Source organism: Oncorhynchus keta, chromosome 35, assembly GCF_023373465.1.
Source record: "Oncorhynchus keta strain PuntledgeMale-10-30-2019 chromosome 35, Oket_V2, whole genome shotgun sequence".
In the NCBI taxonomy this organism is placed as follows: domain Eukaryota; kingdom Metazoa; phylum Chordata; class Actinopteri; order Salmoniformes; family Salmonidae; genus Oncorhynchus; species Oncorhynchus keta.
The window spans coordinates 26,997,496-27,017,770 of NC_068455.1; the positions used below are offsets into that span (position 1 = coordinate 26,997,496).

Below are 20,275 nucleotides of genomic sequence, written 5' to 3' on the forward strand. Positions count from 1 at the left end.
CAGCTCAATAGGGTTGAGGTCCGGTGACTGTGCTGGCCACTCCATTATAGACAGAATACCAGCTGGCGGCTTCTTCCCTTAAAACCTCTTGATATTCCCAAACCCGCATGCGGTAGCGCAATCATCGCCTGACAATAATTAGCATAACGGAACGGACATAAATATCCCTAGAAAATATTCCTATTCATGAAAATCACAAATTAAATATATTGAGACACAGCTTACTTAGCCTTTTGTTAATCACCCTGTCATCTCAGATTTTCAAAATATGCTTTACAGCCAATGCTAGACAAGCATTTGTGTAAGTTTATCATAGCCTAGCATAGCATTATGCCTTGCTAGCAGCAAAAGCAATCAAATGAAATCGTTTACCTTTGATGAACTTCGGATGTTTTCACTCACGAGACTCCCAGGTAGATAGCCAAAGTTCATTTTTTCCAAAAATATTATTTTTGTAGGCGAAACAGCTCCGTTTGTTCTTCACGGAAATTGCGGTCACAACAATATTCCAAATTAGCTCCATAATATCGACAGAAACATGGCAAACGTTGTTTAGAATCCATCCTCAAGGTGTTTTTCTAATGTCTATTCGATAATATATCCGTCGGGACAATTAGTTTTTCTCTAGGACCAATTGGAGTAATGGCTACCTCTGTACTTTACTCGAGAATCTCCCTCGGAGCCACCATGTGACCACTTATGCAATGTGCCTGCATACGGCTATTCTTCAACAGAAATGCGTAAAACTACGTCACAATACTGTAGACACCTTGGGGTATACGTAGAAAGCGTAAGCTCGTTGATGGTACATTCACAGCCAAATAGCACCTTTTCCTTTTCCTGACAAAATATCCCGTTTAAAACGGGAACATTTTTTTCCCTCCCAAAAATGAAAATACTGCCCCCTAGCACCAACAGGTTTTAATAGTTCTAGCATAGTTTGGAGCTGTGCTTTGGATCATTGTCCTGCTGTAGGATGAAATTGGCTCCAATTAAGCGCTGTCCACAGGGTATGGCATGGCATTGCAAAATGGAGTGATTGATCTTGAAGAAGAAAAGCTCCTTTACCCTGTACAAATCTCCTACTTTACTGCCACAAAAGCACCCCAAGACTATCACATCGTCTCCACCATGCTTGAGAGATGGCATCAAGCACTCCTCCAACATATTTTCTTTTTTTTCTGCATCTCACGAATGTTCCTCTTTGTGATCCGAAGACGTCAAACTTAGATTTGTCTGTCCATAACACTTTTTTCCAATCTCCTCTGTCCAGTGTCTGTGTTCTTTTGCCCATCTTACTATTTTATTGGCCAGTCTAAGATATGGCTTTTTCTTTGCAACTCTGCCTAGAAGGCATCCCGGAGTCATCTCTTCACTGTTGACGTTGAGACGGGTGTTTTGCAGGTACTATTTAATGAAGCTGCCAGTTGAGGACTTGTGAGACGTCTGTTTCTCAAACTAAACACTAATGCACTTCTCCTCTTGCTCAGTTGTGCACCGGGACTTCCCACTCTTTCTATTCTCGTTAGAGCCAGTTTGCGCTGTTCTGTGAAGGGAGATGTACACAGCGTTGTACGAGATCTTCAGTTTCTTGGCAATTTCTCGCATGGAATAGCCTTAAATTCTCAGAACAAGAATAAATACACTGACGAGTTTCAGAATTAAGGTCTTTGTTTCTGGCCATTTTGATCCTGTAATCGAACACACAAACGCTGATGCTCCAGATACTCAACTAGTCTAAGGAAGGCCGGTTTTATTGCTTCTTTAAATCAGAACAACAGTTTTCAGCTGTGCTAACATAACTGCAAAAGGTTTTTCTAATGATCAATTAGCCTTTTAAAATTATAAACTTGGATTATCTAACACGACATGCCATTGGAACACAGGAGAGATGGTTGCTGATAATGGGCCTATGTAGATATTCCATAAAAACTGCCTTGTCCAGCTACAATAGTCATTTATAACATTAACAATGTCTACACTGTATTTCTGATCTATTTTATTTTAAATGGACAAAAAAAGAGCTTTTCTTTAAAAAACAAGGACATTTCTAAGTGACCCCAAACCTTTGAACGGTAGTGTATATTTGTAAACAACAGCTGGTGCACAATATCTAAGGAAGTCTTGAGGTTTAGCTCGCCTGAGGTAGAGTATCTCATGAAAAGCTGTAGACCACACTACCTACCTAGTTTTCATCTGTATTTTTCGTAGCCGTCTATATACCACCACAGACTGATGCTGACACTAAAACCGCACTCAAATGAGAGGTACACCGCCATAACCAAACAGAAAAACGCTCATCCAGATGCGGCGCTTCCAGTGGCCAAGGACTTTAATGCAGGGAAACTGAAATCATGTTAAATGTGCAATCAGAGGGGGGAAAAAATTGTAGACCACCTTTCCTCCACAAACAGAGACGCGTACAAAGCTCTCCCTCCATTTGGCAAATCTGACCATAATTCTATCCTCCCGATTCCTGCTTACAAGCAAAAATTAAAGCAGGAAGCACCAGTGACTCGGTCTATGAAGAAGTGGTCAGATGAAGCACATGCTAAACAACAGGACTGTTTTGCTAGCGCAGACTGGAATATGTTCTGGGATTCTTTCAATGGCATTGAGGAGTACACCACATCAGTCACTGGCCTCATCAATAAGCGCATCGATGACGTCGTACCCACAGTGACTGTACATACATACCCCTACCAGAAGCCATGGATTACAGGCAACATTCGCACTGAGCTGAAGGGTAGATCTTCCGCTTTCAAGGAACGGCACTCTAACCCGGAAGCTTATAAGATATCCCGCCATGCTCTCCGACGAACCATCAAAAAGGCAAAGGGTCAATACAGGAGTAAGATCGAATCATACTACACCGGATCCGACGCTACTCGGATGTGGCAGGGCTTGCAAACTACTACAAAGGGAAGCACAGCCGAGAGCTGCCCAGAGACACGAGCCTACCATATGAGCTAAATAGCTTCTATGCTCGCGTCGAGGCAAATAACACTGAAACATGCATGAGAACATCAGCTGTTCTGGACGACTGTGTGATCACTCTCTTCGCAGCCAATGTAAGACCAGGACGTGTACTCCGAGCATGCGCTGCGTGTACGGCCCAGTACATCACCGGGGCCAAGCTTCCTGACATCCAGGAACTCTATTCCAGGCGGTGTCAGAGGAAGGCCCTAAAAATTGTCAAAGACTCCAACCACCTTAGTCATAGACTGTTCTCTCTGCTACCGCACGGGAAGCGGTACTGGAGCACCAAGTCTAGGTCCAAGAGGCTCCTAAACAGCTTCTACCTCCAAGCCATAAGACTCCTGAACAGCTAATGAAATGCATTGCCCCCCCTGTCCACACTGCTGCTACTCTCTTATTATCTATGCATGGTCACTTTAATAACCCTACCTACATGTACATATTACCTCAATTACCGGTGCCCCCAAACATTGACTCTGTACCGGTACCCCCTGTATCTAGCCCCGCTATTGTGATTTACTGCTGCCCTTTAATATTCGTCTCTCTTAATTGCTTTAGGTATTTTCTTAAAACTGAATTGTTGGTTAAGGGCTTGTAAGCATTTCACCCGTTGCATTCGGCGCATGTGACAAATAAAATTTGATTTAGTTAGATTAATAAATAATTAAGTTGTTTATTAATAGTTATTATATTTCTTCTTGAAGGTTAACAGATTCCAGTTTTTTTTTTTTACCTGTCTACTCATATGATAGTGCTGTCACGTGCATATGAAAGCACAATCCAGAAATAAAATTAAGGGGAAAAAATGTCTTTACACAAATAGACTCAGGACATCCCCCTCCAAAATAAAGAGGGTAATAAAAGGTCTAACAAACCTATTATTGAAGCACTCACACATCATTTCAACCTCAGTGTGCTTTTGTACACGTGCATCTTGTATGAAAAACACAGCAAAGTCTGCCACAATCAACTTAGTCAAAGGAGACTGGAGAAACAGATAGTCAAATTAAAACATTTAATACTGTACCTTAAGACACATTGCTGCCATATGCAAAGTAGGCAAAAAAAAATGTTCCACACAGTGAGAAACCCAAAATGTATTTATTTTATTTCACCTTTATTTAACCAGGTAGACAAGTTGAGAACAAGTTCTCATTTACAATTGCGACCTGGCCAAGATAAAGCTAAGATAAAATATGTGCTATATATAACAAAATATAGATTTAAAAATAAATGTAAAAAAAAAAATCAGCTTTGGTAAGTAATAAATAAAACATTGTTTTTTGACAAAATTGTACATTCTACCCCTAAAATTGTATGTAATTTGTTGTTTGCTCAACCAACACCAAAGTCATGTTCACATGGATGTAACTGATGCATATATAGTTCAGATAGAAAGCACTACTTTCAGATAAGAGCACTGTTCTATTTTTGCAAAGTTGGGCCCGACAGCTGACACTGATAATGAAGTTGCAGGCAAGGCTACCTCATCACGTTACCATGAGCAACCATGACTGACTCATGTCCGCTACACAGAGAAAGAGGACTAGAATTAGAACAGATAGTGTTAGCCTATGATCTGGCCTTCTACTCTTAAAAAGGGGTTTGGCTGACAAATGACCCCTTCACACAGGGGTTTCCCATCCAACACAACAGACCGCATTGATAGAGCAACAAACAATAATATACTGAAGATACTATAGATATCTTAGTAAATTCACCACGATGTACAGTGCATTCGGAAAGTATTCAGACCCCTTACCCTTTTCCACATTTTGTTGTTAGCCTTATTCTAAAATGTATTAATTATATTTTTTCCTCAATCTACACACAACACACCACAATGAAGAAGTGAATAGGTTTAGACATGTTTTCAAATATATAAATATATATAAAAACAGAAATACCTTATTTACGTCTGTATTTAGACCCTTTGCTATGAGACTTGAAATTGAGCTCAGGTGCATCCTATTTCCATTGATCATCCTTGAGATGTTTCTACAACTTGGAGACCACCTGTGTTAAATTAAATTGATTGGGCATTATTTGGAAAGGCACACATGTCTATATAAAAATGTCCCACAGTTGACAGTGCAAGTCAGAGCAAAAACCAAGCCATGAGGTCAAAGGAATTGTCCGTAGAGTTCCGAGACATGATTGTGTCGAGGCACAGATCTGGTGAGGTGTACCAAAAAAATTCTGCAGCATTGAAGGTCCCCATAATTCTTAAATGGAAGACATTGGGAACCACCAAGACTCTTCCTAGATCTGGCCGCCCGGCCAAACTGAGCAATCATGGAAGAAGGGCCTTGGTCAGGGGTGACCAAGAACCCGATGGTCACTCTGACAGAGCTCCATAGTACTTCTGTGGAGATGGGAGAACTCTCCAGAAGGACAACCATCTCTGCAGCACTCCAGAAGTAATTAGGCCTTTATGGTGGAGTGGCCAGACAGAAGCCACCCAGTAAAAGGCACATGACAGCTCACTTGGAGTTTGCCAAAAGGCACCAAAAGGACTCAGACCATGAGAAACAAGAATCTCTGGTCTGATGAAACCAAGATTGAACTCTTTGGCCTGAAAGCCAAGTGTCACGTCTGGAGGAAACCTGGCACCATCCCTACAGTGAAGCATGGTGGTGGCAGCATCATCATGCTGTGTGGATGTTTTTCAGGGACTGGGACTAGTCAGGATCGAGGGAAAGATGAACGGAGCTAAGTAGAGAGAGACCCTTGATGAAAACCTCCTCAGGACCTTCGACTGGGACAAAGGTTCACCTTCCAACAGAACAATGACCCGAAGCACACAGCCAAGACAATGCAGGAGTGGCTTAAGGACACACCTCAATGTCCTTGAGTGGCCCAGCCAGAGCCCGGATTTGAACCCAATCGAACATCTCTGGAGACCTGAAAAGAGATGTGCAGCGACGCTCTCCATCCAAACTGACAGAGCTTGAGAGGATCTGCAGAGACGGATGGTAGAAACTCCCCAAATACAGGTGTGCCAAGCTTGTAGCATCATACCGAAGAAGAATCATGGCTGTAATGGCTGCCAAAAGTACTTCAAAGTACTGAGTACTTTTGTAAAGTGACTGTTCTACTGGATGTCATAAGGTGAATGCACCAATTTGTAAGTCGCTCTGGATAAGAGCGTCTGCTAAATGACTTAAATGTAAATGTAAATAAAGGGTCTGAATACTTTTATATACATTTGCAAAACCGTCTAAAAACCTGTTTTTGCTTTGTCATTATGGGGTCTTGTGTGTAGATTGACGATGAAAAAAACAATGTAATCCTTTTTAGAATAAGGCTGAAAAAGTCAAGGGTCTGAATACTTTCCGAATGCACTGTATATGCCTAGGAAGGAAAGATATTGTATGGTTATTGGCAAAGAACATTACTTCAAATCAACAAAAATTGACAGAATGGTACCTTATTTTGTATTGGTTAGTTTGAGAGAGCATTACGCTTGCTGTGTGAACACCCCTCCATTGCATGAGGGCCACACTGAACACAAGTGTAATCGAATAATCTCACTTCAGATGACCCATGATTGTGATGCTGGATTTCCCTGTTTGTATGCCATGTGTTTTTCTATAGCAGCAGAGAAGGTTTGAATAACCTCTATCATTTTGAGAGTGTGCGAGTTCTGTGGGGGCTATCCGAGGACTGTTCAAGCTTTGTTAGCCCTATGCACTATCTGCCAGACATTCCATGGTCAGCTTACAAAGTGCTGTCAGGTGCAGCGCTGAGAATCAGTAAAAAGTGCACATCTCAGAGTGTAAGTGCTCGGGATGGTGAAAAATATGATGAAAAGAAAGGCACAGATTTGGGCTTTTTAACTAATAGCTTCCTAACTCTGCTGCAACTCTGCAGAGGTTTTAGACTGCTCTGTCCACTGTGAACACTGTCACCAGCTATAATAATACACGCAACACCAAATCAGTGACCCTCTACGGGGCTCTCAGACACATTCCTCTGACAATAGAAAGTCACAGACAAAAATGAAACCTAAACCACCTTCACACTGTTTTCCCCCTTCACTAGCCTCGCAAACACACATTCAACATTCAGCTACAAATTACAAACAGGGCAATTATAGTGTCCACAAATGTTCATTCTATACAAGGTCTTTAATAACATACCATCCTATTGACAAATGTTTTCACAGGCCCTTTAACTCTACATCCTTCTTCTCATTATTGTAGGACAGTGGTTAAAGCCGTAAAGAATCTCTCCCTTTTCATTTGTAATCTGAATGGTTACCAGAAACAGTTGTGTACGTCCAGGGTTAGGGTAGTTTGCCCCAGAAGTGTTGATTAAAGCATTACCAGGAAGAGACACAGAGCAAATGGAAGTGGAGAAGCAACATGAACAGAGGAAGATCTTGTCTCACAGTACTGATGTAAACTCGGTTCATCTCAGTAAAGAAGTATTTTGAGACATCATGTACATCATTTGGCTGAGTAAATTTACAACTGACCTCCAAAGTAATCAAGCTAAACATGGATACCATCGAGATGTAATTACTCTAGTCCCACTCCTGCATTTGAAAAACAGACGAAGTGACTATCTTAACTACTCTGACCACCACTATAACAGGCTTCAGTGCTTTTGGCCACAGGCTTTGCAACCACAACCCAACAACAACACTGATCAAAACGCACACACATACAGTAGATTTCAAAAAGATGCTCTGTAAACCTTAAAAAGCACATTGTATGTCAGAACACTATTCTCCAAATTCTATTTCACAAAAATGTTATTGGGTTGTTCCCCCCACCCCCCACAGGCCAGCAACAATGACAAAGAGAGAAAAGCGCTGCTTCCGTGCATTCTGGGATTTAGACTATATTTACACACCCCAACTCTCTTAGAGTGATGATGCACCAGTTTATATACAATTCCATAGGGCATCCTACAGCTACGTCCAGTCTTTTCCAGTGGATCAGTATTCCCACTCATCTGTCTTCATGTCCAGAAAGCTGAGGATGTTCTGGGCAAACTTGACTGCTTGCTTGCGGGCCACCTTGGTCATCTCATCGCCCTGTGGGTCAACTGCATCCAGAGCCAGCAGCTGTTTGGTCAGAAGCTCCTCCAGCAGCCTGTAGCTCTTGTCGGTCTGCTTGCCATTGAAGCAGAGTACCTGGGCCTGGAGGTCTGACAGGCTGCCCAGGACTATCCACACAGCCCTGTGTTGTGAGGGCTCGTTGGGGCTGGGCTGGCGGCAGATCAGGGCCTCACGGAGGTCCAGGAAGGTGATGACAGCCTGGACCTCCAGCACGGCACGCCGCCGGGCTTCACGGATACAGGGGTTACGGGCTGTGTCTACCTGGTCCAGATGTGTGAGGAGACTCTGGAGCTCAGGCTTGGGCCTGAAGAGGTCACCCACCCCACAGTGTCGAAGGACCTCCCCCTGCAGCTGGCCCACCCGACCACGCACCGCCTCAATCTGACGGATAGAGTCATTTTGCCCCAAGTCATACCTGAGGAAAGATATATACAACACAATCACATTTTTGAGCCAAGTTATATCTGAAAGCATGTAAACACATGCATACTGTATTTCCCTTCTGTATTATTACTCCAGAGCGTTTGTAATTCTAGTAAAGCTGAGTACCTGCGCGTATCGTCTCCCTCTCCCTCCAGGTCCAGGTGTTTGAGCAGGCTGTTGATCTCCTCCACCACCTGTTTCCGGTAGTTTCTGACCGCTGCGTTCCCCGACACGTCCAGGGCATCCAGCTCCACTAGGAGCTCAGTGAGCACACGGGAGAGGTGGGCACAGCTATCCCTCCCACTCAGCCCCATCAGCAGTGCCACCAGCTGGCTGCGTGCCCCACTCACCTGCACCATCACCTGGTTGATCCTCTGCACGGCCACATGTGTGTCTTCCGAAAGGGGAAGGGTCTGCTGGCGCGTGCGACCCTCGATCACGTCCTGCACGGCACACAGTCGTGTCAGGGCCCGGTAGCGAGCCTTGCGGAGGGGCACCCTCCCTCCTGTCTTTACCTGGGTGAGCCTCAGTATCAGCTCCTGCACGGCATCCACCAGCTCATCACTGATCTCTGCTGTGCCCCCAGCCTGCTGAGGCTCCACCACACCCTGCTCCACCAGCCTCTGGGCCTCCCTGCTCAGCTCCTCGATGGCCAGGCGGGACGGGTGGGTGGCGTTCTCTTCCAGGTAGCGCAACAGCCCCTCTACTTCTTGGGCTGCTCTCTTGCGTGCCCCCTGTAGATCTGCCCTGCCCTCCGTGTCCACCTGGTCCACTTCCAGGAGCAGCTGGGTCAGCTCGCGCTCCAGCCGCCGGTACTCCCGCTCGTTCTTTAGCCCGCTGAAGGTGCACACTTGAGGGCCCAGAGACTGAACCTCGCGCTGGACCTCATAGAGCCTATTCATGGCTGGGTGCTGCTGCTGGCTGCCATTGTCCATCCTCTTCCCACCATCAAAGGGCTTCCCAAACAGGCTGTAAATAAGGCACAGCACTAATACATTAACAAAAGTTCAAAGCTAAAAACACATTTGATCTACAGTCTGATTGGTTCAAACACATTAAGGAAATAAATTACACAAATGAACTTTTAACAAGGCACACTTGTTAATTGAAATTGCATTCCAGGTGACCACCTCATGAAACTGGTTGAGAGAATGCCAAGAGTGTACAAAGCTGTCATCAAGGCAAAGGGTGGCTGCTTTGAAGAATCTCAAATATATTTTTACTTTTTTGGTTACTACATGATTCCATATGGGTTACTTCATAGGTTTTGATGTCTTCACTATTATTCTGCAAGGTGGAAAATAGCAAAAATAAAGAAAAACCCTTGAATGAGTAGGTGTCCAAACTTTTGACTGGTACTGTGTGTGTATAATATATATATATATATTTTAATTGTTCATCCTTAAAATAGGAAAATATTAAGAAAAAAACAAAGCTCCAGTATGAGGCTTGTCCAATTCCAATGCCAGGTGTCCTTGTTTCCATTATGTAAATGTTGTCCTAAGGCAGTGGCGGTCGGTGCATTTTAAGATGAGGACAATATATTTTTTTATGAGCATGACTGTCATTCATATTGCATTCACCCAACGCAATGTAACACGGCTAGGTTTAGGTTACTACATGATACTCGAATTGTCCCTACACCCATCATGAGGTTGCTACAATCTAGCCTATGATTGAAAGTTTACAACATGGGTACGTACATATGTTGAGAGAAATGTGACAGACATTGACACATTCAATACCGCTTTGCACACTCTTGCCTGCATCTAGCTGATCTAGGGTGTAATCATTAGTCCAACAGTTGCAAATGAGAGTTTCTATTGGACAAATTCTGGTATGTTTATCCTCGTTTTGTTTGTTTCCGTTGAAGAAACGTTTTTCAACAGAATCAGCGGAACGAAGACACCCCTGATCACACACAAACACAGTTCACTTTCATAGCAGCCACATACAAACAGCATGATCCCTTTGATCGTTGTATAATTCCTTCACGCATCTACATGCTAGCCTCCTCTCACCTTTTTCCTTCACTTGTAGAGTTCAGTGCACAACACATCAGCGGTCTGTGACCAGGCCAAACCTTCATATCATAACTGCTGTCACCATATTAGCTAACGTCAACATAGCTACCAGAACTAACACGTTAGTAAACCCACTACAATCATGTAGTAGTGTATAGCCACAGCAAGCAGTTTCAGATCAAACCGAATACAACAAGTTTTGACCTTACCGTGAAATGCTTACATACAAGCCCTTAACCAACAGTGCAGTTCAAGAGTTAAGAAAACATTTACCAAATAAACTAAAAGTAAAAAATAAAATTATAAAAAGTAACAATGTCAATTTAAAATAGTCCGGTGGCCATTTGACTAATTGTTCAGCTAATTGTTCATTGTGCTGACTAATTGTTCAGCTCACTAATTGTTTTGTCTTATGGCTTGGAGGGTAGATGCTGTTAAGGAGCTTGTCGTGCAGTAGCAGAGAAAACAGCATGACTTGGGTGACTGGAGTCTCTGACAGTTTTATGGGCTTTCCTCTGACACCGCCTATTATATATGTCCTGGATGGCAGGAAGCTTGGCCCCAGTGATGTACTGGGCCGTACGCACTACCCTCTGTAGCGCCTTACGGTCAGATGCCGAGCAGTTGCCATACCAGGCGGTGATGCAATCGGTCAGGATGCTCTCGATGGTGCAGTTGTAGAACATTGAGGATCTGGGGACCCATGCCATATCTTTTCAGTCTGAGGGGGAAAAGGTTTTGTCGTGCCCTCTTCAAAACTGCCTTGGTGTGTTTGGACCATGATAATTTGTTGGCGATGTGGACACCAAGGAACTTGAAACTCTCGACCCACTCCTCTACAGCCCCATCAAATGTTAATGGGGGCCTGTTCGGCCCGCCTTTTCCTGTAGTCCACGATCAGCTCCTTTGTCTTACTCACATTGAGGGAGATGTTGATGTCACTGGTACTTCCTGCTTTAGTTTTTGCTTGTAAGCAGGAATCAGGAGTTTAGAATTATGGCCAGATTTGCCAAATGGAGGGCGGGGGAGAGCTTTGTATGCATCTGTGTGTGTGGAGTAAAGGTGGTCTGGAGTTTTTTTTTCCCCCTCTGGTTGCACGTGACATGCTGGTAAAATTTTTGTAAAACTGATTTACGTTTGCCTACATTAAAGTCCCCAGCCACTAGGAGCGTCGCTTCTGGATTAACATTTTCTTGTTTGCTTATGGCCTTAAACAACTTTTTGAGTCCGGTCTTAGTGCCAGCATCGGTCTGGGGTGGTAAATAGACGGCTACGAATAATAAGGATGAGAACTCTCTTGGTAGATGGTGTGGTCTACAGCTTATCATAAGGTACTCTACCTCAGGCGAGCAATACCTTGAGACTTCTTTAATATTAGACATTGCGCACCAGCTGTTATTGACAAATAGACACACACCCCCACCCCTCATCTTACCAGACATAGCTTCTTCTCTGTTCTGCCGGTGCATAGAAAATCATGCCAGCTCTATATTATCCGTGTCGTCGTTCAGCCACGACTCGGTGAACATATGATATTACATTTCTTAATGTCCCGTTGGTAGGATAATTGTAAGTCACCAATTTTATTTTCCAATAATTGCATGTTAGCCAGTAGAACGGGTGGCAGTGAGAGTTCTCGCTCGCCTACAGATTCTCAGAAGGCAGCCTGACCTGCGCCCCCTTTTTCTCAGTCTTTTCTTCATGCAAATGACAGGGATTTGGTCCTGTTCCCGGAAGAGCAGTATATCCATCTCGTTAAAGGAAAAAGCTTCTTCCAGTTCATGGTAAGTAATCACTGTTCTGATGTCCTGAAGTGATTTTCGGTCATAAGAGACTGTAGCAGCAACATTATGTACAAAATAAGTTAAACACAAAAAAACACAAAAAAAAAGAGCACAGTTGGTTAGGAGCATGTAAAACGTCAGCCATCCTCTTCGGCAGCATCTTTTATCAATAAAACCAAAAGCTTTCTTGACTTGGAAGAGTACCAGTGTTGGATAGCCATAACTAGCTAGCTAACATAGCATCCCTCTCTGTTTGAGTAGGCTAAACTAGCAAGCTGCATTCACTAAGCTAAGTGAAAAAAATACAACTAAATATCTCTCTTGCTTCTCCTTCATTTTTTAAAGAAATTAACTTGTTCAAAACTGTTCAACTGTGCACTGCAGTGCTAGCTAGCAATAGCAGATTCATTCTCAGATCATTTGATTAGGTGGACAACATTTGAATATTGTATTATAGTTTTATCTATAAAGGATAACTTTAATATTTCACTATTTTGTAAACTATTTATTATATTTGACAAAATTGTAAAAAAAACTTGAACAAGCAGCCTTTGTCCACTTATTTCCTCCAATGAGCTACTGGAAGTGTACAATCCTAATTTGTTAGTGAACGCTTCACCAACAAGAACCATGCAGGCATGTCCTAAAAACATGCAATAAATTAATTCAACTTTCAATGACAACACGAGCATGACAATCATTCAACTCATTACTGAACGTAGGCTATAGATCTAGGCTCAGTGCCGGCTACTATTTCAGCTGTCCAACACTGTCTAATGAACACCACTGAACTAAGTCTAATTACTGCAACGACAACAAAGCTGTCTTAACACCCCAGGTCAGAAATAACCATAATCGAGTTAGGTCAGAGAAAGTCTGACCTGACAAAAAAAGGGCACCCCACAGAATTAATTCCCTCACTCAAAGATGACTGTTGGCCTAATTGTATCAAATAGTCAACATCACTACTTACAAAAACTCCAGAGGGAATTAATAATATCAAGCTGGCTCCGGTAAGAGAACACACCAGTAGCCTAAATTCTGTGCCATCGGCATCCAGGCTCCAGACACAGCAGATTGGGAGGCTCTCAAAATATTTACTGCTGCTGTTCCACAGTGATGTGTCTGTGATGTCACAATATACAGGGCATTCTTCTCATTCTTAAAGATGAAGTTTGTAAACTCACTCGGTCTATCTACTCCAATTTCAGAATAACTGATTAAATTTACAAACGAGCAACATCCGACCGGGGTCAGTAAACGTCAGCAATTAATTTTAATTTAATGGTTGCCAGTAGCACAGTTACAGTCACCAACGCTCTAGACATAAAAACCGCCTAACCAGCCCTGCTGGGGCGAGTAACATGGTCAGAGTGAGGTGTTCTCATTTATGTCTGAAAGTAGCTAGCCAGTTAGCTTGGGTGCTTGACTGCAGTTGTGAGGTCAGAACGCTCGGATCAACCCTACTCTCCAGCCAGAGAGTCCAATGTGTGCTCTGAACAGTCCGAGAACAAAACACTCTGAATTTACAAATGGACAATCTGAACTCTGGCACTCCAAAGTGAATATATGAATGCACCCAGTGCGTAACTGTATGTTGGGGATTTTCCAAAGGGGATTATGGTGAGAAAGAGTCTGGATTGAGTAGTCATTATGGGGTTACTAGGGTCCATTTAAGCCATATTCAGACAGAAATGTTTTAATTCGGACTATTGGTAACATTGCAATACCATTCAGAAAATAAACCCAAATTAGAAGCCTAAAATACTGTCGGTGAGACAGTTTATAGCAGGTGTGGGCAATTGTTTTTTACATTTTTTTTATCAATTTGCGGGGGCCTCCTGTGTCACTACAGACCCGGATTCTATCCCAGGCTGTGTCACAGCTGTCCGTGACTGGGAGACCCATGAGGCGGCGCACAATGGGCCCAGCATCGTCCGGGTTAGGAGAGGGTTTGGCAGGCAGAGATTTCCTTGTCCCATCACGCTCTAGCGACTCCTGTGGTGGGCCAGGCACAATGCACGCTGACACAGTCGTCAGGTGTTTCCTCCGACACATTGCTGTGGCTGGCTTCCGGGTTAAGTGGACATTGTGTCAAGAAGCAGTGCAGCTTGGCTGGATCGTGTTTCGGTTGACGCTCCGCCTCTCCCGAGTCCATACTGGAGTTGCAGCGATGGGACAAGACTGTAACTACCAATTGGATACTACAAAATTGAGGAGAAAAGAGGTGTGTAAAAGAATTTGAAGTGCCCGGCGGGCCGTACTTTGCACCCCCCTTGGTCTTTAGCCTAAATCTTTAGTGTTGCCTTCAGGGGAGCCATTGGAAAAGGTTGAGACAATTTAGGCCTAGGGTCTGTAGTATTACCCTATTCGCACACATTTGTCAGAAAGGACAACAAGCAGCCTGTAACTGAGAGTTAACAGAAAAATTAAAGACAACAGGCCTCATGGGAGAATCAGACACTTAGCCACTAGGTTACTTGTCTTTTGAATTAAAGGCCAATTGCAGTCAAAATTCTTTTTTTTTAAATGTGTTTTATGTCATATTGTACAACAGGTAATGAAACTAACACTGTAAAAGTTGTGAAACTATTTGATCAGTGTTATTTCCTGATAGTTGCTGGTTGAAAAACAATCTACACAGGACCTTCGAATCAGCCTGTTTGCATGGATGGGAACCTCAGGTTCTGGTGACAGGCAATTTTTGTACATTTTAAAAATGGAAAAATATAACAGTAAGATACTTAATTGTTAACCAGAAAGGGAGATGTGAAATTGTGATACGACATTGATATAAAAACAGTTGCATTGAGCAATAACAAAGAGGTTTCCAAACCTCTCTGCCATAACCGCTAGTTTTTATTTTTCCCCATCCCCACTCAGACCACTCCAAGTCAGTCAAGTTAAACTGTTTCTCAATCAAGAATTTTTGCTCAAACCTCATTATAATGGACATCCATTATAATGAGGAACTTAATTGTTACCCATAAATAGCTGCATTGGGCCTTTAATATGAGATACAATAGTTAGAAAGACCATCTCAGACAATACTGTGTTGCTATTGTACTTCTATCTAAAAGAATGGTGACGACCATGGGCTGAATCCACTCAATTGACAAGTAGACTTTCATAACAAAGTCCTATTGACAGGAGTGCATGATTACACATTACACAACCACCAAAAACATTGTTTATGCTTGGAACGTTGAATAAAACTGCCTACATTTAATTTAGTTGTCAGTTTAGGACGAGCAAGGAGCCTAAATAAAACTAAAATGGCTAGTCAAGCCTCCCAGATGTGTAGGGAGTAGACAGATATTGTTATGGCATCCTGGTTTTAGAGAGGGCTCCAATCCATAATGCTACCAGCGAATGCCCCTTTTCTGGACACAATGGGGCAAGGCTACCTGTGAGGACAAGAGCTTACAAATAAAAAATTGCCTGACAGAGAACGCGTTCCGAAAGAACACATCAAAATCGATGTCTCCTTTGGGCCACCAACTTGACTTCTACGTTTACGTAGTGTATTTATCTATTGATACCTGTGGTCTAGAATTGATTAACATAGTGTATGGTGATGCTCCTTGTCTGAGAGACCCCATTCTCCAAAAAGCGTTCGAGTGCAAAAACAGTTGCATTGAGCAATAACGCGTAGCAAACGCGTAGCAACCCACTGAGCTAATAAATACTGTTCATACATAATAGTTCTACATACCTACAAAAGGGCTTTAAGCATTGTCATTGTAAGCAGACACTCTAATAATTTAGGCTTGCAGTGCTCAAACAAAACGCATTTTCAATCTGCCAGTTGCTAGTTTCCTGATTCAATGTAACAAACGCCAGCAATGTCTCACCTTTTCAAAGCGCCAAAGACTTTTGCGCACATTTCTAAAGATGTCCGTTTCCATCAGCTAACCAACTATGATCGTACGCGCTGTAGTGTGTAATCCAAATTAATATTGTTTGTCTTTATGTAGCTATGCCGGCTATTTCGTTTTCAATGGCTGATTCACCTCTGTACAGTACTGTCGTACAGCATTAAGCACTGCGTGCTTTGTCGCCCCTCCCAAGCACCAATTCAGAGGGTTTGTTCACGCGCGTCATAAACTAGGCTTCAGTGAACTGTAAAACGGGATCGTGGCCATATTTAAGCAGTTTGATAGTCTGCTATTGTCAACATGATACGTTGTAACTTGTAATCACTATTAAACCCAATTAAAAATACATTATATTTACATTGAACTACAAAATAATTTCTCTAATTGGCACCTGGCAGCAAGTTGAGACCAACTGCTGCTGCTAGAATACCACTATGACAAAGATTACATTTTCACAACTGTATCATGCATTGCCAACTTCCATATCCATGAAGAGTATTTGAGAGATAAGCCTGCCTATGCACAAAATTGATTAGTTCAGGGGCTTAAACTCATGAGAATATAACATGACATAATATTCAGACAGAAGTGTATAGCCCTAGAACAGACAAAAATAATTTAGTGATGGTCAGCCATGACATGTACAATCTGGAAATTTGGCAATGATTCATAACCAACAACTGGCAACGGTGTTCGTGGGGACTGTGGAGGATGGTTGGCCACTGAATAAACCAATAACCTGGGTCCCCTACTTATGCAGGGGTCGCTTTAGAGTTTAGAAATCTGCATTTTCAAAATGCAAACCATCAAAATATTTGCATTTTAAACACTTTCACTTGAGTTTCATATTGAAAGTCCGCTGTTTTGCTTCAAGAGTAATCAGGCGGATGCAACTATAGTATTCCTTCACAGAAAATACATTAGAAAAGGTTGGTGACTACTGCAAAGTCAAGCTTACTGAGTCAAAATGCAAGCTGATATCTACCGCTAAGATTTTTTTTAACATGACTTAAAAAACGTAAGCCTATGCAACATTAACCTATTAAAAACAGTACTGTACCAATGTGGTCCATGCAGTAGACTATATGCCCAATACATTATCGACGCCTATTGGCTTTGCATGAATTGCCCTGCCATTTTTTATATTCAATTTTTAAAAAAAAATTGAGATTGGCTCTATGATTTCACCGGTAATAGATCTGTTGTTGTATTACTTGTGAGGCACAGCCGAGTGAGAATACATTTAAATAATTAGCTTTTTATTTTACTGGGCTGATGGTGCTTGCATCTGATGGTCAGTCTCAGCGGAAGGCAGCAGACTCTGGGTTCGCCTCTAAATGTCCCTCCACTCTCCCCTTCTTTAGTTGATATTGACCAAAAAGGGACAATGTCTTCCTGGTGATAGCTTAACTCAAGTCGCACCGCAATATTTCTGCCTCATGCAGAAATTCATGTTCTCACAAGTGTGAACAGAGAAAGTTAAATATTCCTAGATATATATTAAATAAATGAAAATAAGACTCAAGCCGCTAATAATAACAGTGCAAGCCTATAGATACACTTTCCTACTCATTCATTATAGCTGCAGTGCGGGTTGTAGCGCAAGTGGAAGTAAGAAAATGCTAATTGTATGGCTTTAAAAAAATGTTTTTATGGTAATTACATATTTAGCCAATATTTGTAACATGTTGAGCCTGAATAGGCCCTGGGTGTCTTCATTGGCTGCCTACTGAATGTGAGATGGTGTGACCCTGGCCAATGGTCATATTTGTAAACACTATGACCGGTGGTACAGTGGAGGGTAAATGCACCACGGTCAGCTTAAGCCACCTATTTTTCTGCAACTACATCACTAACTGTGGCCTTATAGCTAACCCCTATCTCAAAAGGATAATCTACAGGCCTATTAGACCTCAATTTGAGGTCTTTCCCCCCCCTTAGAACAGTTCATAATCATGGGTCGTGTTCAGTAGTACAATACAGCCAACTACATTTTCTTATTGGACAAGTTCATGTAGTTGTGAGCAAGAAGTTGCAGCACTTTCATATTGCCGAGTCTACATTTAAAAGTCACAGGGCCCCATTCAAATTCCTTTTAAAAAGTGCACTTTCCTTCTTCAGTAATCACTGATGCCAAAATTGGACACTGGTAAACGCAAGGGCTCCACCAGATGGCTTTCACTTGCCCAGCCATTTCGAAATTCGAATCAGTAAATGAAGAGGGAAAGGAAATACTACTTTTTGTAGTTCCAACGGGGCCCCAGTTGTTGGAGGACAATGAAGCCTCTTTGTGGGCCAGGGACACTGCTGGTTAACAAGGGACTCCCAGTCACTGGTCCCCTGACTGACACCATAATGTCAGCCGAAGTGCAATAAATCCACATATATTAATGAAATCATCAATGTGGCGTCAACATTTTTTTGTATTTTATGTACAAGCTAAATGTAGGCTAGCTAACGTCGTAGAAATCCAAACGGTGCTAGGTAAATAAATAAATTAGATAATAAATACACATAATAAACTGTACGGAATATGTGATAAGCTTACATGCCCGTATTCTTACCTGCATAACCAACGTACAGCCATAGTAGTGAAGAGATGGATACAATACTAAACATTACAACGCACAACCACAAACTGAGGTGTAGATAGCTTACTAGCTGGCTAGCAAGACATTTTAACAGGGGGTTGTAATGGGAATAACGTCCCGGGCGTGACATGCTGGCCAAGCGGGATCGTAATGACCACAATTTTGAATATGAACAGGCTTGTTAGGCGTTTAATTCGATACACATGCGGACAATGCAAACAGCTACTATTACACTAGTGCTGCCGCAGACAAAGGGTTCTGTTAAATAATTTGACAAAGTAATCAGAGAGCATTGTTGAATCGGTGTTATACGTTGTTCGTCCAACCTAATTGTAATGCAGGAAGTACGTGGACCGTCCTCAGTCACGTGGTATCTTTGCAAGTTGGCCACACCTATAGCTCAGTAGTCACGCACACGAACTAACACTAACTTCGAGTCGGACAGTCGGAGCTCCAGACAGATGCCCGAGTTTCCGCTTTGAATTTGGACTTGGATGACCCTTCAAAACGATTTTTCCCAGTTGGAGCTCGTTTTTGCCCTCTTCTTTTCAGTTGTCCTGAATGCACGGAAGTCAGATTTCCGAGTTCCCAGTTATTTTGAACGCGGTCTAACGCCAACTATGAAACAAGGGTTTCTACCAGTGGAGGCTGCTGGGGGGAGGATGGCTCATAATAATGGTCGGAATGGAGTTAATGGAATGGTAGCAAACATACCATTCCATTCACTCCATTCCGGCAATAATACTAAGTTCCAGCAATTATTATGAGCCGTCCGCCCCTCAGCAGTCTGCACTTGTTGATACCTAACTCTTATACCTAAACCTGGTAAAGACAAGATATACACTATATAGACAATCTGTGCCCTGAGACATTACTTAATGTAGATTGCAATGTGTTTACCCATGTGATTGCTAACAGAATGAAAGAGGACATGCCACATATAATAAGTAACACTCATCTGGATTCCTTGAAGACAGGTCTATACATAACAACATTAGTCTTGTCCTGGACCTATTATTACAGACATGATTAATGATGATGTTTTTGGGGGTTTTGGTGAAAAATGTGTAAAGGTGATTGGAATGTTACATGATGGTATAAATAGATTTAAAGTGAAGAGAGGAATTTGAGTCGCAGCTCACTATTAATGTTCATGAATTCCTTATAAAGGCTAGTCCGAACATCCAACCTTTAAATGTCTATTCCTCAAGAATACAGCACAGATTCCAGCAGTATTAAACATTATTATTATAAAAATTGTTAAAAAAAAGCTTCTGGTTTACATTTAAATATGACACATTTTAATGAATGGCTATTCATGATCACCCTCTGATTACTGTTCATAACGTACCAGTTAAGTAAGGTATTTATGTATTGTAATAACAATATTAAGTTTATGGGAAAGTATTTAAAGTTCACGGGAAAACCTAATACACAGAATCATTTATAACTATTCTCAATAGTTGACTACAAAGGGATGTATATTTTTTTTGACATATTTTATTACTATACTCTATAGTCTATCATG

The 20,275-nt window shown here is 42.2% G+C and overlaps 1 protein-coding gene across 2 annotated transcripts; it reads right to left on the minus strand.

Annotated features, from left to right (window-relative positions):
- Positions 1-3,980: 3,980 nt before the first annotated feature.
- Positions 3,981-18,901, minus strand: LOC118368216 (BAG family molecular chaperone regulator 5-like). Of its 2 annotated transcripts, none has more exons than XM_035752110.2 (3): positions 18,721-18,901; positions 8,597-9,439; positions 3,981-8,462 (listed from the first exon to the last, which is right to left on the minus strand). In XM_035752110.2, the coding sequence occupies exons 1-3, from the start codon at positions 18,741-18,743 to the stop codon at positions 7,925-7,927; spliced, it is 1,404 nt and encodes a 467-aa protein (XP_035608003.1). In that variant the 5' UTR covers positions 18,744-18,901; the 3' UTR covers positions 3,981-7,924. The 2 variants fall into 2 exon arrangements, with proteins under 2 accessions (XP_035608003.1, XP_035608002.1); XM_035752109.2 differs by lacking the exon at positions 18,721-18,901 and adding an exon at positions 16,133-16,360.
- Between the last annotated feature and the right edge of the window lie 1,374 nt (positions 18,902-20,275).

Coding starts and splice junctions, on each gene's coding strand:
- LOC118368216 (XM_035752109.2), bottom strand. CDS start 16,164: ATGTGCGCAAAAGTCTTTGGCGCTTTGAAAAG. Junction 9,440..16,132: donor GTCTTTGGCGCTTTGAAAAG/GTGAGACATTGC, acceptor CCTTATTTACAG/CCTGTTTGGGAAGCCCTTTG. Junction 8,463..8,596: donor GAGGGAGACGATACGCGCAG/GTACTCAGCTTT, acceptor ATCTTTCCTCAG/GTATGACTTGGGGCAAAATG.